The sequence below is a fragment of the Elephas maximus genome, chromosome 7 (assembly GCF_024166365.1).
Source record: "Elephas maximus indicus isolate mEleMax1 chromosome 7, mEleMax1 primary haplotype, whole genome shotgun sequence".
Taxonomy (NCBI): domain Eukaryota; kingdom Metazoa; phylum Chordata; class Mammalia; order Proboscidea; family Elephantidae; genus Elephas; species Elephas maximus.
Window position 1 is genome coordinate 122,550,108 of NC_064825.1, and position 25,876 is coordinate 122,575,983.

The 25,876-nt window shown below is 46.2% G+C and overlaps 1 protein-coding gene across 2 annotated transcripts in view; it reads left to right on the plus strand.

The window, feature by feature from the left end:
- Nucleotides 1-211: 211 nt before the first annotated feature.
- STX3 (syntaxin 3) overlaps nucleotides 212-25,876 on the plus strand; it is a 52,701-nt gene continuing 27,036 nt past the window's right edge. For both annotated transcript variants that reach the window (XM_049892087.1, XM_049892086.1), the window contains exons 1-2: nucleotides 212-459; nucleotides 21,749-21,832. In XM_049892087.1, the coding sequence (XP_049748044.1) occupies nucleotides 430-459; nucleotides 21,749-21,832 (114 nt within the window). In that variant the 5' untranslated portion in view covers nucleotides 212-429. The remainder of the gene's footprint in view (nucleotides 460-21,748; nucleotides 21,833-25,876) is intronic.

The window sequence follows — 25,876 nt, forward strand, 5'->3', positions numbered from 1 at the left end:
TGAGGTCACACAGGCCCACCCGCTCTTCCTGGGCCTTGAGGCAGGATCTAGTAGGGCCCGAGCACCCAACCCACTTCCCTGGAGGTGCCCGAGTTAGGGGAGGTGGGGCTCGAGACCCCGTGGGTGGCGGGCCCTTTAAGGAGGCGCGCGGGCGCGGCCAGGTGAGGGGCGGGCCGCGAGGATCAGCGCTGCGCCGGCGCCGGCCCGGGAGCCGGATTTAGAGCGCGGCGCCGGCTGGGACCGGAGGGGGCGGCGCGGTGCGGCGCGGCGGAGCCTCGGTGGCCTCCGACGCTCCTCCTCGAGCGGCCGCCGCCCGCCTGCGGCTCGAGCTCCCTGGTCCCGGCCGGCTCTGCCGCCACTTCTGGCCGCTCACCTGGGACGCGTTCACCTGGGACGCGCTCCCCTGCCCACGGGCGCTCGGGCCCCAGGATGAAGGACCGGCTGGAGCAGTTGAAGGCCGTGAGTGCCGGAGGGCGGGGGGCTGCCGGGGGTTCCCGGGGCTGGGGCTGTGTGGGACAGGGCCTGCCTTCCGCTCCCTAAATCCAGTTGGTAGGGTTTGGGCACGGGGCTTGCGCTCCCCCAGCCCCCGCATCCCATGCCTGTTGCGCACCCTCCGTTCTCCTGCAGGGTCATGTGCCGAGTGATTCATCTCCTGGCGGCAATTTCCCTGAACGCCTCGGGCCCCCCTGCACCCCCGGATTCACAGCGGGGGCGGGGGTGGTGCTTGGGCTCTGCGGGGCTCTCACTGAGGTCAGGCCGGGGGTCACCTCACCACCTGTCCGCTGTTACCTGGCACTGTGCCCGGAACGGCGTCCTCCCATCCTCGTTTCTCTCCCGGTGAAGGGGAGGGGGTCTCGGAACATCCGCCCGCTTTTCTCCGGGGCAGCGGCGCGGAGCCCCTGTGTGACCGCTGGAACTGCAAGCCGGCCATGTGCCGGGACGGGTCCAGCTCCTCGATGTCCGGCTGTTTGTAATTATTAATTTCCCCTGCCATTCCTTCGGGCAGCTGTGGTCAGGGCAAAGGATTTGAAGGTAGACTGCCTCCAGCGGTTATGCAAAAGTTGTAAGACTATTGGCTACTTACTCCTTTTTGAGCCTTTGTTTTCTTATCGGTCAAATGGGGACGATCCTTCCGTACCGGGATCAAATGACATAGAAACAAGGCATAAAAAAACCAAAACCAAACCCATTGCTGTCCAGTCGATTCCGACTCATAGCGATCCTATAGGGCAGAGTAGAACTGCCCCATAGGGTTTCCAAGGAGTGCCTCCCTGGTGGATGCGAACTGTCTGTCTTTTTACAGAAATGTTAAAGCGTGGGGTTTTGAGTCTGATATACATTGACTCATTCAATAAATAATCATTGAGCGCCTTCTGTGGGCGGGGCCCAATGGTAAGTCCTGGAGATTCCCTGACGCAGCCTCTGTCTGAATGGATCTTAAAATTGAGCCCTTGCTACTCAAAGTGTAGTCCATTTTCTTGGGAGGTTGTTGGAAATGCAGAAGCTCAGGCCCCACTCTAGACTTACAGAATCTGCGGTGTTCATTAATCTCCCCGGGTGATTCACGAACGCTGTAAACTTTGGGAACCATTGAGCGGGATAGAACTGGCTTTCATCCTGGTTCCACCTGCTAGAGCCTAAGGGTGGTTTTGAGAACTAAAAGCAAGATAGCATGCAGAACCCTTAGTACGGTGCCTGGTACAGAGGACTTAATAAACGTTAATATTAGCATAACTGGAAAAGCCCTTTGAAAAAATGTAGGTCATGCCCAGGTGTCACAGACTATTGGGATGGTGTCGCAGTTGGTTTTCTTTCTCTTCTATCGTCTTGGGTGAGACCCTCATGATCCTGCCACCTGCTCGGGGTGGTAGGGCTAGGTAGTAGGGAGCTGGAGGAGGGGCAAAGGACAGTTGTTTATCGTGCCAGTGAGCCTCCTTGCCTCCTACTTGCCCTTGGTCACCTGAGCTTCACATCATGGTGACGTTGACAGGGAAGAATTTATTATCCCTACTTTTATAGATGAGGAAACTGGAGCTCAGCCTGGTAAGTGGTGTGCCCCAGGTCACAGAGCTCCCAGCTGTCTTCCCAGCGCATTTTCTCCCGACGGTGATGGTTTGAGGAGGCAGGAAGGAAAGAAGGGCATGGGTTTGCAGATCATCCCGTATCAGCACACACAGCGATCATAAAACAGTGCAGAACTGAACGGCAGACGGAGGCATCTCCTTTCCTTTAGGTAGGAAACTCATTTCCAGAGCATGACCTCTTTCAACAGCCCAGTGTCAACAAACAGCAGAGTCTGAACTGAGCTTTGCTTTCCAAGCATAAACTCAACTTGCCAGGGAACCCGAGCAAGTCCATCAGCTCTCTGTGCCTTGATCTTATCCTTTGTTAGATGGAGCTAATGACCTGTTTCCTCCCATTGCATCTTGGGGATGTGGTGAAAGTGAGACTGTAGATGGGTGCTGTTATTATGGGACTGTTCTGAAATTATGGGTTGGCTGCTCTGGCATTTTGGAGCAGGAACATGCGTGGAGCTGGAGTGCAAAGAGGATGGAATTGCAGGTTCAAAAAGTTCTAATTGTGATTCTGCCGCTTAATAGCTGTGTCCCTTTGTGTCGCTTTACCTCTCTGCTTCTCGAGCCCTCCTTTGTAAAACCAGGAGTTGGGTTCACCTCGGAAGCCTCTTCTGGCAGTGTTACTGTTTTCCGTGAAGAACGTTGTTAGGGTTTATGTGAATTTTGGGTCTAGTTCCCCTCCTGTGTGCACTTCCCCAGTAGAAGAGGAATTTCCCCACTGCAACAAGATACATCATCTTCTCTATCTGATTCTCACTATCAAGTGTCTGTTAGCCTGCACCGAACAAATTTCACAGTGGGCAGCCTGTGCAGTCTTTCTGCAGAAATCTTTCTAAACCCTTGGGGAGGGAAGATGATAACTGTCTTCAGAGAGCTGGAGGGCTGTCATGTGCTGTGTAGCTACAAGGAGAAGACTCTGGGGTTGATGGGTAGAAATCAGATTGATGGGTAAGAAAGCATTTTTAGCACTCAGAGTTGCCCATTGGTGGGGTAGGCTGGCTGGAGAGGTAGTGGTCCCCCTGGCTTGGGAGGGAGTCAAAAAGTTTGTTGGAATGTTGGAGGAATTTGGAGCCCTGGTGGCATAGTGGCTAAGCGCTTGGCTGCTAACTGTAAGGTGGCCAGCTGCTCTGCTTCAGAAATACATGGCACCCTTCTGTAAAAATTATAGCCTTGGAAACTCTATGGGGCAGTTCTACTCTGTCCTGAGGGTCTCTGTGAGTCGGAATCGATGTGACGGCAGTGGGTTTGGTTTTCTTTGTGGAGGGAGTAGCTGAACTAGGAGGCCTCCATCCACCCTGGGAATTTATGGTTCTATAAAATGCTTCATTGCTTGTGACTGTATTCTAAAACCTAAAAACCAAACTCACTGCTGTCGAGTTGATTCTGCCTCATAATGATCTTACAGGACAGAGTACAACTGCCCCATAGGGTTTCCAAGGCTGTGAATCATTACAGAAGCAGACTGCCACATCTTTCTCCCGCAGAACAGCTGGTGGCTTCGAATTGCCATACTTTTGGTTAGCAGGCAAGCGCTTCAACCACTGCATCACCAGGGCTCCTAACCCTGTTCTAAGTCCTGTAAAAACATAAGGCTCTGGGGAAGGACTTAGGGCTCAGAGTTGCATCTGTGAAATGGATCATCATACCTTCCCCAGAGGATCATTGTGAGGGTGAAGTGATATCATCCCTGACAATCGTCCACCCCAAGGGAGAGAGAGGTCTCATAAATGTCAGTTCCCTGAACTTGGCCTGCTGGAAGCAGCATCCACAGGGAAGGACAGACCTTGCTGAGGGCCTAGTCATAAGATCTCCTTCGCCTTATCTCTTGCCCTGCTCCTCCTGGTCAGCTTTCTCTACAGTGACCTAGGACAGGCTTATCAGGAATGTGCAGTGCCCACACCCAGCCTATCTTGGAAGGTGGTTCCTGCTGATTTCCCACTAGCTGAACTTTGCATCCCCTGAGTCCAGACAGTTCCTTCTCCAGGGTCCTTTTGCCTGGCCGTCTTTTCTTTCAACAGGCATTTACTGCTCACCTACTAAGTCCCAGGCCTTCTGATAGGTGCTGGGGTGTAGTTGTGATTAACACGTTCCTGGCCCCTGGAAGTTCACGGTCAGGTTGGGAACACATAAGAAACAGATATTATGATACTGTCTTTCTGAGAGAGGCAGCCATGGGAAGACTGTATTGGCTGGCCTTGGGGAGTTGGGGTCAGGACATTGAAGGGGTGGCATCCTGGAAGAAGTGAGACTTGAGCTGAGGTCCCTCTTTAAATCCTTGTTAAGATTCACGTCCAATCTCTTCAGGTGCGCCAGTCCCCTTAAGAAGAAAGGCAGGGGTCCTTAACTTTCTTGACATCTCCCATCAGCAAATGTTTTATGTGTACTCCATCAAAACCATTCAAAATGTGTGGAGCATCTCCAGAGACACATGCCTATGGAACCCACCAACCACCATGACCAGTGCCTTTTGAACCCTGTGTCCCTAGCACTCTGCTAGGCATGGCATTAGTCAGAATCACTATACAAAGTCCTGATCTTAAATACAGTCGGCCCACTGTATCTGCGGGTTCTGCATCAGTGATTCAGCCAACCGTGGATCGAAACTATTCAGGAAGAAGAAAAAAGTTCCAAAAAGCAAAACTTGCATTTGCCACATGCCAAGTACTACATTGAATCCAGGCGAATAAAATGATGTGTAGGCAGCCCCTGCTGTAGCCTCCCACCACTTCGCAGAGCCTCAGTCTCTCTCTAGCACTTGGTGTTTCAGCATTGTTCACATCTTGTCATTATTCCCTAAGTGATACAGTGTAACAACTTTTTACATAGCGTTTACATTGTATTAGGTATTTTAAGTAATCTAGAGATGATTTAAAGTATACAGGGAATGTGCATATGCAAATACTATGCCATTTTATATAAGGGACTTGAGCATCCTCGGATTTTGTTACCTTGGGGGGGGGGTCATGGAACCAGTCCCCTGTGAATACAGAGGGATAACTGTAGTAAATGGCCATATAAAACCAAAACAAACCAAACCTGTTGCCATCGAGTCTATTCCGATGCATAGCAACCCTATAGGACAGAGTAGAACTGCCCCATAGAGTTTCCAGGGAGCGCCTGGTGAATTTGAATTACTGACATTTTTGGTTAGCAGCCGTAACTGTTAACCACAACGCCACCAAGATTTCAAAATGGTCATATAGGGAAAACAAAGTAATGTATTTCATGAAAACAAAACCCGTTGCCCTCAAGTTGGTTCTGACTCACGGCAACTCCATGTGTGACAGAGTAGAACTGCTCCATAGGGTTTTCTGGGCTGCAGTCTTTATGGAAACAGATTGCCAGGCCTTTCTTCACTGCTGAGTGAGTTTGAACTGCTAAACTTTAGGTTCTTAATCGAGCGCAAATCATTTGCATCACCCAGGGACCTATTTCATGAAAAAAAAAAAAAAAAAACCCCACTGCCGATGAGTCCGTTCCGACTCATAGCAACCCTATAGGACAGAGTAGAACTGCTGGATAGAGTTCCCAAGGAGTGGCTGGCAGATTCGAACTGCCAGCCTCTTGGTTAGCCATAGCACTTAACCACTCCACCACTAGGGTTTCCATTTCATGAAAAGACATCCAAAATCAAAGGTAAGTGATGATAATGGAGAAGCTGTATGTAATGATGGGGAGCCCTGGTGGTGCAGTGGTTAAGCACTTGGCTGCTAACTGAAAGGCCGGTGGTTTAAACACACCAGCAGCTCCGTGGGAGAAAAGACCTGGTGATGTGCTCATAAAGATTACAGGCTAGGAAATCCTGTGGGGCAGTTCTACTCTCTCCTATAGGGTTGCTAGGGGTCGGAATCAGCTCTATGGCACACAGTAACAACTTATATTACGATAGATGAACTTCTTTGGAGACTACAGGGAACTAGAAATGACTTGTCCCTGGGTGATACAGATCGTTAATGTACTGGGGTGCCAATTGAAAGATTAGAAATTTGAGTCCACCCAATGGTACCTCGGACGAAAGTCCTGGTGACCTGCTTCCCAAAAATCAGCCATTGAAAACCCAATGGAGCACAGTTCTACTCTGACAAATATGGGGCGTCCGTGAGTCAGAACTGACTCAACAGCGACTGGTTTTAGAGATGACCTGGGATGTGCTGGTTCTTTCAAGGCCAGGGCTGATAGGGACACACTAACGGAATCAACCAGCCAGGGCTCTAAAGGCCGATCTTGCTTTTGATTCTGTTCTGTCTTGTATCTGGCTGCTTCCTAAAGGGCTTGTCCTTGAAGCCTTCCCCCATTTGAAGTTCCAGGATCTCTGTGGCATCAGGGTTCCACAGGATAGCAGCTATACTGTAATTCCATCAGAAATATGGAACCAATTTACTTACCCTCCAAAACTTAATTAGTTCGTTCAACAAAGATTTATTGAGCCCTTACTGTGTGCTGTGTGTGTCGGATCATAACCAAGTCTTAAAACATACCAGCTTGCCCCTTCTTTGAGACTCCATCCTTTTTGTGATAATTTGGTCAATGAATCCTTCCTCACTTCTGCTCTGCACTGCAGGAATTCGCTCCCTGGCAGAGCTGTTTTCTATGAGCAGACGGGAAGCAGAACTGAGACCAGAGTGGTGGGGATTGAGTAGGGATTACAGACCCATCAGCCGGTGGCCAGAAGAGATGAGAGAAAGGGATTAATTTTATTTTTATTCCTGTGAGTGTGGGGGAGCTTGGGGAACTAGCAGGAGCTAAAGGAGAGATGTTACCTCATGTAGTCCTTTGTCCCTTAAAGTGTTACCTTCCCCATTTGCCCAAATTCCTACCCATCTTCCAAAACTCTTTGTACATAGTAGTCCCACACTGCAGCCTAGAATATTCTTCCCATTACAGGAGCCCTCATGGGCTATACCTTGCGTTGCAATGAAATCCTTCTATTAAGTTAGTAGAGTTTTTTGTTTTTGTGAAGTGGGTTTGAAACCACCTTCTGACTTGTTTTTTATGAGCTGGACTCTTTGTTTCCTGTGTCCTGTTGTTTTTAGATTGATGGTTCCCTGTACTTGTCACCACATCAACTGCAATAACAATGATCACTTATTGAGCAACTATTTACTGTTGGACAAGGCTTGTGGTAGGTGCCTTACGAACCTTGTCTCTAATCCTCTTATTAAGGTGGTTCTATAGTATCCTCATTTGTCAGGTGAGGGAATTGAAACTCAGATTTGGCTGAGATCCTCAGAATTGAGCATGTTTATCTGGCTTCTTTTTATCACCCTACAATGTATTTGATCATCTCCTCAAATACACTGTATGACCTTTGATGCAGAGGCAGATATACCATTCCTCTGGGGCCCCAGTGCCTAGCACTCTGTGTGGTATCTATTAAACATTTGGCTTTTGGCCGATCAACCCAGATTGGCCCTTAAAAAAACCAAATTCATTGCCCTTGAGTCAATTCCTACTCAGTGATCCTGTAGAACAGAGCAGAAATGCCTCATAGGGTTTTCATGGCTGTAATCTTTACAGAAACAGACTAAGGAGCCCTGGTGGTGCAGTGCTTAAAGCAATTGACTGCTAACCAAAAGGTTGGCGGTTCAAAACCACCAGCAGCTCTGAGCAGTCTGTTTCCGTAGAGATTTACAGCCTTGGAAACCCTATGGGGGTTGTTATGAGTCAAAATCAACTCAACGGCAATGGGCAGTGGTGGTGAGTCTTTATAGAAGGAGCCCTGGTGGTACAGTGGTTAAGCAGCCAGCTACTCTTTAAGTTACCTAGTGCTGCTATAACAGAAATATCACAAGTGGATGGCTTTAACAAAGATATTTGTTCTCTCACAGTCTGGGTGGCTAGAAGTTGGAATTCAGGGTACTGGCTCTAGGGGAAGGCTTTTTTATTATGTCGGCTCTGAAGGAAGGCCCTTATCATCAATCTTCCCCTGGTTGAGCACCTTCTCCTTGCCGAGACCCTGGGTCCAAAGGACGTGCTATGCTTTTTGTGCTTGTTTCTTGGTAGTATGAGGTACCCATGTTTTTCTGCTTACTTCTTTTGTATCTCAAAAGAGACTGGTTTAAGACACACCTAATCTTGTGGATTGAGTCTTGGCTCATTAACGTAACTGCCTCTAATCCTGCCTCATTAACATCATAGAGGTAGGATTCACAACACACTGGAAAATCACATCAGATGACAGAATAGTGGACAGTCACACAATACTGGGAATCATGGCTTAGCCACATTGATACACATTTTTGGGGGACACAATTTAGTCCATTACAGCTACTAAGCAAAAGACCACCTTGAAGACTAAGGTGCGCCTGACCCAAGCCATGGTGTTTTCAGTCACCTCATATGTATGCGAAAGCTGGACGCTGAATATGGAAGACTAAAGAAGAATTAATGCCTTTGAATTGTGGTGTTGGTGAAAAATATTGACTATACCATGGACTGCCAAAAGAATGAACAAATTTATCTTGGAAGAAGTAAAACCAGAATGCTCCTTAGAAGCAAAGATGGTGAGCCTCTGTCTCACATTCTTTGGACATGTTATTAGGAGGGATCAGTCCCTGGAGAAGGACATCATGCTTCGTAAAGTAGAGGGTCATTGAGAAAGAGGAAGACCCTCAATGAGATGGATTGACACAGTGGCTGCAACAATGAGCTCAAGCATAGCAACGATTGTGAGGCTGGCGCAGAACTGGGCAGTGTTTCATACTGTTGTACATAGGGTGGCTATGGGTCAGAGCTGACTTGATGGCACCTAACAACGGCAGCAAACAACAACCAAAAGGTTGGCAGTTTGAATTCACCAGCTGCTCCTTGGAAAACTATGGGGCTGTTCTACTCTGTCCTATAGGATCGCTGTGAGTCGCAGACTGCCACATTTTTCTCCTACGGAGTGACTGGTGGGTTCGAACGGTCAGCATTTTTGTAAGCAGCCAAGTGGGTAATCACTGTGCCACCAGGGCTCGCTTTTGACTCATAGCAGCCTTTTAGGACAAAGTAGAACTGCCCCATAGGGTTTCCAAGGCTGTAATCTTTTAGGAAGCAGATTGCTACATCTTTGTTCTGTGGAGTAGCTGGTGGGTTTGAACTGCTGACCTTCCGGGTAGCAGCTGAGCACTTAACCACTGCGCCACCCTTACACATCCCCTATTCATCATGATGCCTTTCCCTCTCCCTGTGCCCCAACTGTGAGTTGGTAGAACTGCGCCTGCCTGGAGTGGATCATTTACTCAGGGAATCCATAAATTTGCTAATGAAGCCAGAGACCACTGTTTCATTCTGCAGGACTTCTGACGAAAAAACCAAACCCATCGTTGTCAAGTTGCTTCTGACTCATAGAGACCCTTTAGGACAGACTAGAACTGCTGCGTAGGGTTTCCAAGGAGCGGCTGGTGGATTTGAACTGCTGACCTTTTGGTTTGCAGATGAGCTCTTAACCACTGTGCCACCAGGGCTCCCCAAGGCTCCTAGTTATAGCTAAACCCTCAGCCCAAGATGTCATGGGTCACCCTTGTCCAGAAAGGTGATAAAGGAGAAGATATGATACTACAGTGAAAATGTAGCTGCCCCATTCTTCCCCTGGCAAAATCCTCATCCCTAAAGGCTCATTTCCAGTGTTACCACCTCCCGAAACTTCCACATCCCAGGCAGAAAGCATTGACCATGCCCTTCCTGGGCTCCCACAAAGTCTTTATTTTTGTTGATCTATAACAGCAGCCACGTGATGTTGTAATTTCAGAAGCTGCCAGCCTTGCTAAGTGCTGTGTTCTGGAGAGCGTACCTCGTTCTCCGTGTATCTTCACTGCCCAGTCCGCAGCCTGAAAACTGTATGCCAGGTGGTCCAGTGGATGAACGAGGATATTCTGCGAATGTATTCACCTGCGATTCTGTGGTCCCCAAGGGTCCCAGGCACCTTTACATTCGGCCCCTCCTCAGTTCCCTCTCCCCATCGCCGCCTCCACATTGGGTCAGCCTGTTTTTTTGGCATCGGGCCATTTCCATGGCAACATTCCCCAGTCTCTGTCTTGAGGCTGAGTGAAGTTCAACCCCCACCTAAAGAGATTAGTGGAGCATTTACTGTCTGGGTGCTTTTCACAGCCTGGGTTAGGGAGGCTTGATATGTGAGCAGGGTTGTTTCTTTTTTTAAAATAAACTTTAAATTTTGCAGTAGTTTTAGATTTACAGAGAAGTTGCAAAGATGGTACAGAGATTTCCATATATCCCTACCCCAGTTTCTCCCATGATTAAAATCTTACGCGACAATGATAACATTTGTCAAAATGAAGAGACCCACATTGGTCCGTTACTGTTACCTAAACACCAGACTTCATTTGGATTTTACTAGTTTTTCCACAAACGCCCTTTTTCTGTTCTAGGATCCCATCCAGGATAGCATGCTGCATTTGGTTGTCTTGTCTCCTTTGCTTCTCGGGCCTGCGGCAGTTTCCCAGTCTTTCCTTGTTTGGATGACCTTGTCAGTATGTTACTTGTATTTTTTACAAGGCTTTGGAAGAGAGTTTCCTGTGGCCTGAGCTGCAAGCAAGCTTGGGGTGGGGCCTGGGGGATCTCTTAGAGGCATCTCAATGTGATGGTGGAGAGCAAGGCTGCTGCAACCCGCTGCCCAGGCTTTCCAGGCGCAGGCAGCCACCAGTTGCGTGATCTTGGGCAGGTTACTGGACATTTTTATGCTTTAGGTTTCTCAGCTGTAAAGTATGGAACACTCCTGGGAAGGTTGTTGTGGAGATTAAAAGCCTTAGTAAATATAAAGTACTTGTCTTAGAAAAATCCTCAGCACATGTTGAGTGTGCAATAAAAATCCTGTTGCTGTCGAGTCTATTCTGACTCATAGCGACCCTATAGGACAGAGTAGAACTGCCCCATAGGGTTTCCAAGGCTGTAATCTTTCCAGAAGCAGATTGCTGCATCTTTCTCCCTCGGAGGGGCTGGCGGGTTCAAACCACCAACCTTTTTGGTTAGTAGCTGAGCGCTTAACCATTGTACCACCAGGACTCCTTCAGTGTGAAATAGAGGTTGTCTGCCATTGAAAGAAAAAAATCTGATAAATAAGTCAGTTAGAGTTCAAAGGTTTTATTGGGTGGAAAAAACTGTTCTTGAACAGGGAGCCCCCCTCTGAAGAGATGAGCTAGTCACATTACAATTGTGACCTGTTTATATACAGTACAAACTGTTAACGGATTTCCCATAAGGGAGATTTAAAATGACTAGTTGCTGTTCACTTAATCAGCAGGAGGTGGCTTGGACTGGTTTATTAAGTTTGCATGTCTGCATTCTGTAGGCTAGTTATGGCTTATCTAATTATTTAAACATTTCCCAGAACTGTCTTTATTACAAGTTTTTAGTTTCCATAAAGTCTTAAGAGTTTAAACGGGGAGGGGGGCATTTTCTTTAACACGATTTTAACTATTAACTAAGTGTTCTGGAAGGATCTAGAGGGGAAGGGGCATGTGGGACAGAGGCTGAAAGGAAGACCTGGAAAGAAGGCTGAGGATGGAGTAGGGAAGAAGACATTGTTAGTGCCTTCCCTCTTCCTTTCTGTATCCTTGAGAACTGAATGTTGTGGGAGTGTCGAGGGGCATGGAGAAAGGGAAAGTAGGTCAGAAAGAGCATGAAGAATGCTGAGGTACTACCAAGAGGAAGGACCTGAAGTGGAATTGGGTGTTTTAAGAGGAAGTGGAAGATATTCTTTGAATCTCATTGACTAGCTCCTGAGATGAGAGAGAAACCAGGAAAAAGGTGTGGTTCCCTCGCCCTGAGTGGCCTTCTTTTGGGTGTCCTTTGGGTAAAGCTGTTCAGACTTCAAAAGTAAGCCCAGGAAGTCACTTCTGTGAAAATTCGCTAATGCCTTCCTTCTTCCCCTGGCTCTACTTTGGATTCAGGTGAGGTTGGGCACCCCTTCTTCTTCTGGTTGTATGGTTCCTTGTACTAAGTGCTGCCTGACATCCTGTGTCATGTGGTCTTATAATCATCTCTTTGCCTGTCTGTCTCCTGCTGCAGATCCTGAAGGGCAGAGGTGCTAAGTTTTGTTTGTGTATCTCCAGTACTTCTGCTATTGTTTAGCAAATGGTAGACATCTAGTACATGCTGTTGCATGAATGAATGAACTAATGCATCTCGTTACTCTGGATGGGACCCTGTAGTGAGGAGGAGAACACTGTGGTGTGGTCGGTTGTAAGACCCTGAGATTCTCCTCTAAGTAATTGAACCAAGCTGGGTTCCAGTCCTGGCTGTACACCTTACTGTGTGATTCCGGATGAATTAACCTCCTAACTGAGGAATCCTCATTGGTATAGATGACATCCACCTGGCGGGCTTTTCCCCCTCTTTTTCTTCAGGTCAACTTCTATCCTCCTCCTAGGAATGATCTTTGTGAGCAGGTTGATTGGGGAGGCTTTCCTGGAGGTGCTGGGGTTTGAGCTGATCTATAAAGGGTGGGTAAGATTAGGATAAAGAGCCCTGTGGTGCAAGGGTTAAGCCCTTGGCTGCTAACCAAAAGGTTAGTAGTTTGATTACAGTCTAGGAAACCCTAAGGGGCAGTTCTATTCTGTCATATAGGATCATTATGAGTCGGAATCGACCTGACAGCACACAACAACAAGATTAGGATAAACAACCGGGCTAGATTCCCTGCCAGTGCACCTAACGTGCAGCCACCATCCATCCGTCAGTAGAATTTTCTGTCGCTGGAAACTACCGTGTTGCTATGATGCTGAACAGATTTCAGTGGAGCTTCCAGACTAAGATGGATTAGAAAGGCCCGTCGATCTGTTTCTAAAAGGTGTGACCAACCAACTCACTGCCGTTGAGTCGATTCTGACTCATAGCGACCCTGTAGCACAGAGTAGAACTACCGGCTGTAAATCTTTAAGGAAGCAGACTGCCACATCCTTCTCTCAAGGAGCGGCTGGTGGGTTTGAACTGCCAACCGTTTGGTTAGCAGCCAAGTGTCTTAACCACTGCACCACGAGGGCCCCTTCTGAAAGGTCACAGGCATTGAAAAACCCTATGAAGTGCAGTTCTACTCTGAAATCATGGGGTCACCATGATTGGAATTAACTTGAGGACAACTTTTTTTTTTTGGTGTTACCAAAGTAGAAAGGGCATCTTCAAGTAGAGTGTGGAGGGTAAGAACAGGGGCCCTTGACTTTCATCCTAAGCTGAACCACTTTGCATTAATTATTTAACCTAATTAAGCTATGATTGGCTCATCTGTCATGGGGAAAATAATATATGTCCCTCCCAGACTTGATGTGAGAATTAGTATATTTGAAAATGTGAGCATGCCTGTAACAACACACACATATTATCTTGTATTGGTATTATCATTGTTACAGCAGAATGTGTGGATTGGGGTCACCAGGGACTTTGGCTTTTGGCCAGTTGTCCACCTCTTCACTGGCCCTGGGCTGATGTGAGAATGAGTTGATAGCTCAGTATCTTCCTCTTTCCCTTGGGGTTAATTCCTCCCTCAAATTGCTCAGCTGAAACAACGTCTTGAAAGCACAAGTGTGCAGCTCACCTAGGGTATCGTTGTCCCTCCATTTCCTCTGGATTCATCTGAAGAGTGTGTTGGGGAAGATGCAATGCGGGGAAAAGGGGAAGTGCCGCCTGTGGGGAGTTTCACTGCAAGAGAAAACACAGCGTGGGAGGGAGAATTGGGCATAGAGATGGGTCATCTGACTCTTGAAACGGGGAAGAGAGTACCCAGTGCTTATAGGGAGCTGACATGCTTCCTCAGAATTCCTGGCTCCTGAGGTCCAAGAAGAGGGACTGGAGAAACCAAATGCTGGGCAGTGTGGGCATGGGTGTGTGTATGTGTGCATGGAGCCCTTGAAGTGGTGGTGTTAGTCTTGAGAGTCCACAGACCCTCATCCCGGAGGGAGGGAAGTGGGCAGCAGGGACAGGAAAAACCAGATGTCATTGACTCTGAGTCAGATTTATCTGGAGAAAAATCTGGGTTTGTAAACAAGAGTCTGTGCCTGTGGAATAAAGAGCTGTTTAAATGTGGAGAGAAGTTATGAGGCTTTGTGCTCACTTGCTTGCTTGTGCTGGAAGGGCCCCTGCCCCCGCCAGCCAGCTAGCCCACAATCCTTTAATACCCTGCTGGGGGAAGTTAAGGACCAGATGTCCCTTTCTAGCCCAGGCTGTGGGTCCTTTCCGCTGTTATTATTTTCCTCAATCAGAAACCCTTTCCTGGTAGCCCTCTTGTCTCCCTGGGGCCTAGCTCTCATGACTGGGAGGGAGTCAGAGAGCTGGTGAGTGATGCCCTCTCTGTTTGGGATGACTCTTTTATTTTTTTCTTTCGTCTTCCCTTCCTTCTGCCTTGCTGCTCTGATTTGTAATTATCTTTAAGGAAATGCTGATGATTTGAAATTACGTTGCAGCCATGTTTTAACTTGGAAAGGAGAGAGAGGACTGTCTTCCTCTCCTCCCTTCTTTGAAGGCATCCATTCATCTACTTCAGTGGTTTTTAACTTTCATGTTCTCACACTCATGCTTTTTTTTGACAGCGGAATTCTTTTTTAAAACAAAATCTTATAGAGTAGTCCCCTCTTATCCGCGGTTTTGCTTTCTGTGGTTTTAGTTACATGTGGTCAACCGCGGTATGAAAATACAGTAAGATATTTTGAGAGAGAGAACACATTCACATAATTTTATTATAGTATATTGTTGTAATCATTCTATTTTATTATTAGTCATTGTTGTTACTCTCTATGTTTAATTTATAAATTAAACTTCATCAAAGATATGTATGTATAGGAAAAAAATAGTATATACAGGGTTCGGTACTATCCATGGTTTCAGGCGTCCACTGGGAGTCTTGGAATGTATCACTTGCAGATAATAGGGGGACTATACAACTCTAGTGTATACAGAAGATAAAAGTGGAGCCATGCAGATTGGAGGGGAGAGGTGGGTGCCGGAGAGCCCTACTTCCTTGCCCTTACCCTCTCCCCTGGCTTCCCTGGGTAGTTGCTGAGCCATGTTTGAGGTATCCTGGGGATCCACAAAGCCGCATTGGAAAGCTAAGCTTCTTACTTTGTGAGAAAACCAAGGCTTAATGGAGACAAGGGCCATCCCCAGCTCTTCTTTGTCAGCCCAGTGTGCTTTCTCACAGCCGGGGTGCTGCTCCCCTGGGCCCATAGCTGCTTTTGGTGATAGGCTCCTTTGCAGGGGGTTGTGATGGAATAAGCAAGGGCTTAGAACAGGCACCGTGAGTTTGAGCCCTGGCTCTGCACGTTGGTAGCTGATAGCCATGAATAACTTGTAACTTCCCTAAATTGCAGTTTTCTCAACTACGAAATATAGATGGAATTTGTAAACAGCAAGATCAACACTGTGCCGGTCTAGCACCTAGTAGGGACTTGGTGGGTGGCAAACATTTTTATTAATTAAATGAGCTAATTAAGAGGGACCTGCAGAATCCCAGAGTGGTGTAATCTATCAACATGCTCAGCTGCTAACTGTAAAGGTTGGAGGTTCGAGCCCTCCCAGAGGCTTGATCTGCTTCTGAAAAAATCAGCCATTGAAAGCCCTATGGAGCACAGTTCTGCTTTGACCCACATGGGGTTTCCATAGTCAGAGTCGACTCAATGGCAACTGGTTGGTTTTGGTGGTCAAATAGACTAAGGGTGATGGAGAAGGCAGTAGAGTGGGCACTGACTGAGGAATTGCATATTAAGCTTCCTGAAGCTCAGTTCTGAGTCTCTGAACTCTTTCCACTCTCAGTCCAGAGGAGGTTGTAGCCCTGGCTGTCCTCACCGAATTTTGGGACATGTTTGGGGAATGGAAGGGAGATGGGCCATTGGTTCTACCTCAGTGCTGCCTAAGTCATTGGCGATATACCCATGTCTTTGTTGGAGAGGCGATGAGAGGCTGGGGAGGTGGAGGCTGGGAGGAAAGACTTGGAAGGGAGAAGGTGGATGGCTGGGGCTGTGGTTCTCAATTACATTTTTATAGTGGCTGATATTGCAGCTACTGCACCATTGCTGTTACCACATACCATGATTCTTAGATAACGATGCTGAAGTTCCCTTTCTGCTATAATCAGTCATGTGGGCTGAGGCTAAGGGGCTTTGTGTGTTTTCTTTGCCCTGGGCCCCCTTGAGCCTATCACTACCTGTGTCAGAAGATCCAGATCCCACTTTGTGGAAAAGTCTGTGGTAGCTCCAGCTCGAAGCTAAACTTTATTGCTGCTGTTGTCATTGTTATTTTATGTTTTTGGAAGCTGCATGCTATAGTGGGAAAAATGCTTCATGGGAAGATAGGAATAGGAAACCTGGGTTCTATTCCTGGCTGTGTCAGTAACTCATTATTTGGTCTTGGGCTTTGGTTTCCCCGTTTGTAAGTGAAAGGATTTGATGATGGAATCTGTAAGGCTGTGTTCAGCTCTAAAATTCCTTTATCTTTTTTCATTTCCCCTTTAAAACCGAAAACCAAACCCACTGCTGTCGAGTTGATTCCTACTTATAGCAACCCTACAGGACAGAATAGAATTGCTCCATAGGGTTTCCAAGGCTGTAAACCTTGATGGAAGCAGACTGCTACATCTTTCTCCCACGGAGTGGCTGGTGGATTTGAACTGCTGATCTTTTGGTCAACAGTCAGGTTTTTTAACCACTGCACCACCAGGACTCCTCTCCCCTTTAAAGATAATTAAAAAAAAAAAAAAAGACAAAATACAACCATACCTGTTGCCATTGAGTTGATTCTGACTCATAGTGACCCCATGTGTGTCAGAGTAGAGCTGTGCTCCATGAGGTTTTCAATGGCTGTAATCTTACAGAAATAGCTCACCAGGCCTTTCTTCTGTGGTGCCATTTGAGTGGATTCCAACTGCCAACCTTTTGGTTAGTAGCCAGGCACAAGGTGTTTGTGCCACTCAGGGGCCTTAAAGATACTTAGGTCTGAGTTAAATCTTCTTTAGAAGCTGCATAGCTTGATCTTAGCTGGTGGTGTTTGCTGCCATTGAGTTGGCTTTGACTCACGGGCAATCTCATGCACAACGGGATTGGGCAATTGTGATCCATAGGGTTTTCATTTGCTGATTTTTCTGAAGTACTGTTGCTTCCTTGAGTTTTTACTATGTGCTTTGCATTGCCTAAGAAACTTTAAAATATTTCATCCTCACAATAGCCCTGGTAGACACTACTATTCCTATTTGACAGATGAGGAAATCGAGGCTCAGAGGTGTGAAACCATTCGTTAAAGCCTCAGTGACTGGTATGTGATGGGGCAGCTTACAACCCTGGTCATCAGGATGCTGTGGAGCTGACCTTACTGACATAGCCTTTGGTGTGAGAGTGTTCTCCTGTGGAGGAGGAAGACTCAGAGTAGACTCTGCTTTCTCAGACCCATATCTTTATGGCTAGATGACAGGGAAACTGACACTTGTTAGGCACTAGTGTGTGCCTGGTATTCTGCTAGAGACTTTCTATATGTGATCTCCTCTAATCCTCGTAAAAGTCATAAGGTATGTGGTGTTATTACCATTTTACAGGTGAAAAACCTGAAGCTCAGTGAAGGTAAGGGACTCAATTGAGGTCTCACAGCTAGTAATTGGTAGCAACAGATTTTGGACCTAGGTCATGGGTTCCCAAAGACTTCCCTTTTCCCAGTTCATACATTTCCTCATTGAAGATGGACCAGGCTGCTTTGCTAGAATCTACTCTAAGCCAAGAGGTGGCCATCTTGGATGTGAGAAATCCCTGTACAAATTGCAGGGATGTCAAAAATTTGTACAATGATGGAGAGTTAGGTACCTGGATCTCATACCCTAGGACACAGTTGTTCCTGCATCTGGAACCTTCTTTTAATCCATCACACTATGGTAGCTTCTTCTTACTCCCTTAGCACTTGTGATTGTTTGAAGACTGAATTGATGCACATGTGTGTGTCTCTCTGTGTGGGGGTGTATGTGTGTACACATACATAGTAGGGTCTTTCCCCTCAGTGTGGGTCCCCAGAAGACCTCTGAAGAGAGGACACTCTGAACAAATGTTATCTTAACTCACCTTCCTAGAGGAAGATTGTGTTCCTGTTTTTCTGGTAAGGATCACAGAGATCCTTCTCTGGAGATGGAGCTCTCTGGAAGCCACTGGGAGGCCTGAGTGTGTGATAATATTTGAAGAGAACATGTTGCCTCAAACTTTACAGTCGTCTGGGTGAATCCAGGCTACTGATCTCTGGAAGCTAGTTATTTATTCAACTAAAATGGGTTAAATTTCTGTTACATACCTAGTGCATGGTAAGTGCTCCGTATACATGCTCAGTAAATTAATTAGTGACAAGTGCAGTGCTGAGTTTTAAAAAAAAATTGTGCTTTAAGTGAAAGTTTACAAATCAAGCCTGTCTCCTACAAAAATTTGTATGCACCTTGCTATGTTCTCCTAGTTGCTCTCCCTCTAATGAGACAGCACACTCCTTGTCTCGACCCTATATTCCCCATGTCCATTCAGCCAGCTTCTGTCCCCCTTTGCCTTCTCATCTCCCCTCCAGACAGGAGCTGCCCATTATCTCATGTGTCTACTTGAGCTAAGAAGCTCACTCCTCACCAGTATCATTTTCTGCCTTATAGTCCAATCCAATCCATGTCTGAAGAGTTGGCTTTGGGAATGGTTCCAGTCTTGGGCTAACAGAAGGTCTGGGGACCATGACCTCGGGGTCCTTCTACTCTCAGTCGGACCGTTAAGTCTGGTCTTTTCATGAGAATTTGAGGTCTGCATCCCACTGCTCTCCTGCTCCTTCAGGGATTCTCTGTTGTCTTCCCTGCGGTGCTCAGTTTTAATTGCAGGTGACAAAGGTCTATTCTGGCTAAATGAATCTTAAAAATGTATTAGAAGGATACTGTTCAGCCCATTGAAAGAATCCCACTGCTATCAAGTCAGTCCAACTCCTAGCAGTAGATCTCTATGGAAGCAGACTGCCAAATCTTTCTCCCAAAGAGCAGCTGGCGGTTTTGAATCGCCAGTCTTTTGGTTAGCAGTCAATCTCTTTAACCATTGAGCCACCAGGGCTCCCCTGGGGACAATCTGTAGAACCTGCTCTCAACCAAAGAGTGGCTCAGGAAGGAGAGGAACTAGGGCAGCTCTGGGAATCTCATGGACAGCTCTTGGGTGCGGCCATGGTTGACTTGGTTCCATTTACTTCAGACTCCGTTCACCACCCACATTCCTTAGGGAGCCTGGGTCATGATGATAACTTCCTCAGGATCACATGAGAAGAGCGAAGGGTAGCTCCCCAAAAGGAATGTGCTCTGGGCAGACAGATGCACCCTCAAAGTATTTACTCTCATAGATACATAAGGCAGTGCTTATGCTCCAGGAGTGTATAGTCATCTGGGAAAGGCAGATAAGTAAAGGGAGAATTAGTAGTAGGCTATGATGGTTACAACGAAAGGTTTGCACAAAGTGCAGTGGGTGTTTAGGGGGATTTTTAATTTTGCATGGGGGGTATGTGTCAGGGAAGGTACAAAGAGAAGGTTGTTGAAGCTGAGTTTTAAAGCCTAAGTAAAATTTGCCAACTAGTCCAAGACATTCCAGGAAGAAGCCCTTGTGGGATATAGCTCAGCGAAATGAAAGAATGGTATGTTCTGGAAATGCAAGGAGTTCCAAGTGCCCATTCTAGAGAGTTCAATATAGGTGGGAAGTGTAGGTGAGACCAGATCTTAAAGGGGCCTGCATGTTCTGTTAGGCATGGGGACTTTCAATCCTAGGAGGTGACTTGTCACTCAATTAAGTGGCAGAGGGGCATGTTCAGTTCTCAGTTTTAGGAAGGTGATTGTGGAGGCTGTGGCAAAAAACAAACAAACAAAAAAACCCAGAAACCAAACCTGTTGGCGTTGAGTCAGTTCTAACTCGTGGCAACCCCATATATGTCAGAGCAGAACTGTTGCACAGAGTTTCCAATGGCTGTGATTTTACAGAAGTAGATTGCCAGGCCTATCTTCTGTGGAATTGCTGGGTGGATTTTAACTGCCCACTTTTCATTTAGCAGCCACATGCAAACCATTTGTGCCACCTGAGGCTGTAGCCAAACCAAACCAATCCAATCCCCATTGCTGTTGAGTTGATTCTGACTCATAGTGACCCTATAGAACAGAGTAGAAATGCCCCATAGGGTTTCAAAGGAGTGGCTGGTGGATTTGAGCTGCTGACCTTTTGGTTAGCAGCTGAATGCTTAATGACTATACCACCAGGGCTCCGGAGGCGGTGGGAGCAGTGTCCTCAAATGCAACTCAGTGAATGTGGCTGTTAAGCTTGGGATGGCGATGGTTCCAGACAAGCCAGAGGTTGAGATACTAGGCAAGCCAGTTAAAAGAAACTCCCCAAGGGGCTGGAGAGCCCCAAATTCCCATGGGAATTTACAAAAACTCTATCTTCTGCTATGGCCGGGGGATTGTAGAGAGTGGAGGAGAGAGGCTGCTGGTGGCTTTCATTGCCCCTGGAGTTCTGAGTGTTTGAGAGTGACATATCTCGGGCTTAGATCACCACAGGCCACTGTAGGTTGTGTAGGGTTTACCCTCCCCTCCCACCCCCAACCTAGCTCTTGTTATGTGCCTGAAGATCGGCAGTGCGTGGTACAGCAGTAGCCTGGAGAGAGAATGTTCTGGAAGAAAGTAGAAACAGCTCAGGCCCTTGATGCTGGGTGGGATTGGAAGCACTTTAGTGTCTAAAGTGTCTTCCTTTAGACACTTCTTTCCATTTTGTGATTTTGCAGAGGAAATTTGATGAGATTGAGAAAGCTGGGGTCCCAAGAGGTTGCTGTGAGCTGAGGGGGAGAGCGTCCGTTTCCTCATAAACATGAGCTCTCTGATAGGGAACAACACACAGGCCTGTTTCCCTGGCAAGATAAACAGGAAACTCTTTCCTGAAACAGGCAAATCTTTGCTTCTATGGTGAGGATTTGGTGCTTTGGAGGAATTGTGGCTAGAAGCTGTTCTACGATAGACTGCTGGTTGAACAGTGTGGAGAAGGGATTAGGAACACATGGTCCAGACCGTCCCACCCTCACATCCTAGTTATGTGACTTCAGCCAAGTTATTAACCACCTTAAGCTTTAGGCTCTCCAACTGAAGTGTCTTGTATGGTGAACCCTGTAAGAGCCAGAATGCAATGTGACTGCCTTGTTTTTCTGAGTCTCCCAAGTCTTCTACCTTTGATGGGATGCAGTCTTACCACTTTTCTCTCTCTCCTTTTAGTGGAAAATATTTGAGTTTTCCTTCCTGAGAGACTTCCGCCTTACACAGGTTCCAGCTTCACAAATAACTACAAAAGCTAGCATTCACTATTTACAGTGTGCCAAATAAAGTATTTCATATGCATTATCTCATTTATTCCTTAAATAACCCTATGAAGTAGGTGGTGTGATCATTGGCATTTTACAGATGAGAAAACCGAGGCACAGAGAAGTTAGTAACATGTCCCGTCAATCCCCCTAAAAATCAGTACACGGTGGAGCTAGGATTTGAGTTTAGACATTGTGACAGCAAGCAGAGTTTGATACTTCATAGAGTTGTGGTGAGTTTTAAAAGTGATTATGTCTGTAAAATGCTAAATGTAGCTCCTGGCACTTCATGAACGTTCACTAATGTCCACTGCTTACTGTGAGCGTTATTAATAGTAAAGTTTTTTCTCTTACCTTGCTCCTTTTTGCTGTTACAGAAGCAGCTGACACAGGATGACGATACTTACGAAGTCGAGATTGCTATTGACAACACAGCTTTCATGGATGAGTTCTTTTCTGAGGTAGGCGACATTCCTGTGGCTTTTTTTCCCCCAAATGTACATAAGGAAACATATGCTTCCTCAGTAAAAAGCTAAAAACCTAGATCTTTCAAGGGTGGCAGCAGAAAGTCAGTCTTCAGCTGGGGTGGAATGGCTGGGCCAAGGAGTACAAGGAGATTCTCTTCAACCCTCACTTAGGTGGATTTGGATTTTTAATCTTACTAAAAAAACCAGCAGAAAGTAAATTATATGTAATTAAAGAAATGCTTGAGAGTCCTGTGCTACAATGATGACATTTTAATAATAATCCTTTTCTTGCCTAAAAGTGCATAACTTAACCAACCACTGGTTCATGGCTATGAATGTGTATAGAACCCTTGTATCTTTAGGCCTGTGATTCAGATAGGTCAGATTTATAGAAATGCCTGTAGTCCTTTTGACTTAGTTCTAGTGGTAACTGAGAAACCAAGAAACCAATGTATTTTTTTAAATTTCACAGAGGCAAAAATGGTTCTACCGTGTCTACAGGTTCACGTACTCTGATTTTGAAGGTCTTCACTGGGCCTGCGCTGCTGTAAATGGGTGGTGGAAAGCTTGTTAAAGGCAGTAGTGTATTGTGGACATATCTGGCTTTGGAGCCAGATAAACTTGAGTTCAAATCTCAGCCCTGCTTCTTACTAGTGGTTAATTTCGGGCATGTTCCTTTACCTGCTAAGCCTCGATTTCCTTATGTGTAAATTGGGGCTGATAATAATTACCCCATACCGTTATTATGGGAATCGCTGGGTGGTGCAAACAGTTAAGTGCTCAACTACTAGTTGAAAGGTTGGTGGTTCAAACCCACCTAGAGGTGCCTTGGAAGACAGGCTGGAGACCTGCTTCTGAAACCCTATGGAGCAGTTCTACCCTGACGCACGTGGGGTTGCCATGAGCCGGAACCAACTTGAAGGCAACTATGTCAGAGGTTTCTTGGCTGAAAGCAGATGATAACAGAAAGATGTTTACCCGTGTTTTATTGACTACGCAAAGGCATCCAACTGTGTGGATCATAGTAAATTATGGATAACATTGCAAAGAATGGGAATTCCAGAACACTTAATTCTGCTCATGTGGAACCTGTACATAGACCAAGAGGCAGTCATTTGAATAGAATGAGGAGATATTGCATGGTTTAAAGTTTAAAATCAGGAAAGGTGTGCATCAGGGTTGTATTCTTTCACCATATTTATTCAATCTGTATGCTGAGCAAATAATCTGAGAAGCTGGACTATATGAAGAACGGCATTGGGATTGGAGGAAGACTTATTAACAGAACGCGATATGCAGATGACACAACCTTACTTGCTGAAAGTGAAGAGGACTTGAAGCATTTACTGATGAATATCAAAGACCACAGCCTTCGGTATGGGTTACACCTCAGCATAAAGAGAATAAGACTCCTCACAACTTTTCCGGTAAACAATATCATGATAAATGGAGAAAAGATTGAAGTTGTCAACGATTTCATTTTACAATGTGTCCGCAGTCAACACTCATGGAAGCAGCAGTCAAGAAATCAAACGACACACTGCACTGGGCAAATCTGCTGTAAAGGACCTCTTTAAAGTGTTAAAAAGCAAAGACGTCATTTTAAGGACTAAGGTGTGCCTGACCCGCCATGCTGTTTTTAATCACCTCCTATGCATGTGACAGCTGAACCATGAATAAGGAAGACCAAAGAAGAATAGATGCATTCGAATTATGGTGTTGTTGCAGAATATTGAGTATACCATGGATTGCCGGAGGAACGCGCGTATCTGTCTTGGAAAAGCTACAGCCAGAATGCTCCTTGGAGGTGAGGATGGTGAGACTTCATCTCACATACTTTGAGCGTGTTATCAGGAGGGACTGGTCCCTGGAGAGGGATATCATGCTTGGTGGAGTGGAGATTCAGTGGGGCAAGAGGAGGACTCTCAGCAGGATGAGTTGGCACGGTGTCTGCAACGATGAACTTGGACATGGCAACAGTTGTGAGGATGGTGCAGGACTGGGCGGTGTTTTGTTCTCTTGTTCATAGGATCACTATGAGTCGGAACCGATTCAGTGGTGCCTAAGAACAACAACAACAATGGGGTTATTAAGAGGATTAAATGGGATAATGTTTGTAAAGCATTCAGTGTAACGCAGATATGTGCTCCATGGATACTCCCTACTCCACCGCCCCCCAAACACACACACACACACACACACACACACAAAAACAGAAACAAATCTCATTGTCACTGAAGTTTCTGCCATCCAGCTATAGTTTCTTTATTTAGGTTTTTTATTTTCTTGGAAAGATGACAAGGCACATAGTATTGTATTCTTTTTGCAGGGAGAATGCGGTAGCCTCCTCTTCTTTAGACCGCAGGTGTGGAAAAGTAATCTCTTAGTTCTTCTCTGAATGGAGTTGAGCAGGGCCTGATGGTTTATTCTGTTAGAGCAGTAAATGCTTTTAAGAGCAAACCTGAGTGCGTGTGACCTCACTGGAGAGTTGAGTGTAAACACCCGGCAGAGCTCTCCCCTCCCTCCCTCATGGGTAGGTCCATCCTTTGGTCAGGAAGTCATAGTGAGATCAAACAACACGTGGGTTTTATGAGTCTGGCATCATTCTACTTGTGGATTGTGGAAGGGAAATGACTTTCTGTTCATTGGTGTTGGGGGTGGGGTGGGAGGGTGGATTCAGGGAGATGTTTGAAGTCATTATAGCTTGTCCCTACACTCTTTAACACATTAAAGAACTTCCCTATGGATAGTTTGGATAGATTATGGATAATTATGCATTGATCCTTTAAGGATAAGGAATCTTCCCCAATAACTATGTTCTACCACTTTTCTTAAACCAGTAAGAGGATCCCTGAGAGGCAATTTCCCTTGCGAGGTTGGAAAAGTGTGGGATTTGACCTCCAAGAAATGGATTTGAGCTCATCTCAACCACTGAATAGCAAGCTACTTCACTTGTCTGAGGAGCCCCTGAGGGGCACAAATGGTTAAGCGCTTGGCTACCAGCTGAGAGGTTGGTGGTTTGAAACCACCCAGAGGTGCCTTAGAAGATGGGCCTGGCAATCTGTTTCTAAAAGGTCACAGCCATGAAAACCCTGTGGCGCACAGTTCTACTCTGTAATACATGGAGTCGCTGTGAGTTGGAATTGACTGGAAGACAACTGGTTTGGTTTGGTTTCACCTGTCAGGGCTTCAGTTTCCTCCTCTGGAAAATGGGGATGTTAATACTTACCTTTGAAGACTGTATGAAAGGATTGTATGAGAGCATGTCTGTGCAAGCATTAGCTGAACAGAAAAGCGCTAGATGGATGATAGTTATTTTTGAAGAGAGCTTTTTGAGGACTTCACAGGGCCTCTGGGGTTGCTTCCTTATTGTTTTCTCTCTGTTTAAGTGCTTTACTATCATTTGTTGTTGTTAGGGGCCATCGAGTTGGTTCTGACTCATAGTAACCCTATGTACAACAGAACAAAACACTGCCCAGTCCTGTGCCATCCTCACAATTGTTACAGTGCTTGAGCCCATTGTTGCAGCCACTGTGTCAGTCCATCTTGTTGAGGGTCTTCCTCTTTTTTGCTGACCCTCTACTTTACCAAGCATGATGTCCTTCTTCAGGGACTGGTCCGTCTTGATAACATGTCCAAAATATGTGAGATGAAGTCTCAACATCCTTGCTTCTAAGCAGCATTCTGGCTGTGCTTCTCCCAAGACAGATTTGTTCATTCTTCTGGCAGTCCATGGTATATTCAATATTCTTCAGCAACACCATAATTCAAAGGCATCGATTCTTCTTTGGTCTTCCTCATTCACTGTCCAGCTTTTGCCTTAAAAATACCATGGCTTGGGTCAGGCACACCTTAGTCTTCAAGGTTACATCTTTGCATTTTAACACTTTAAAGAGGTCTTCTGCAGTAGTTACTATCATTCAGAAAATAGAAATACCCTATCACATTTGGGGTGGAGAAGGAGGCAGCATGATGAGGGGGAAATGACATTCCAAATCTGGCACTTCTTAACTATGTGGTCTTGAGCACATTTCATAA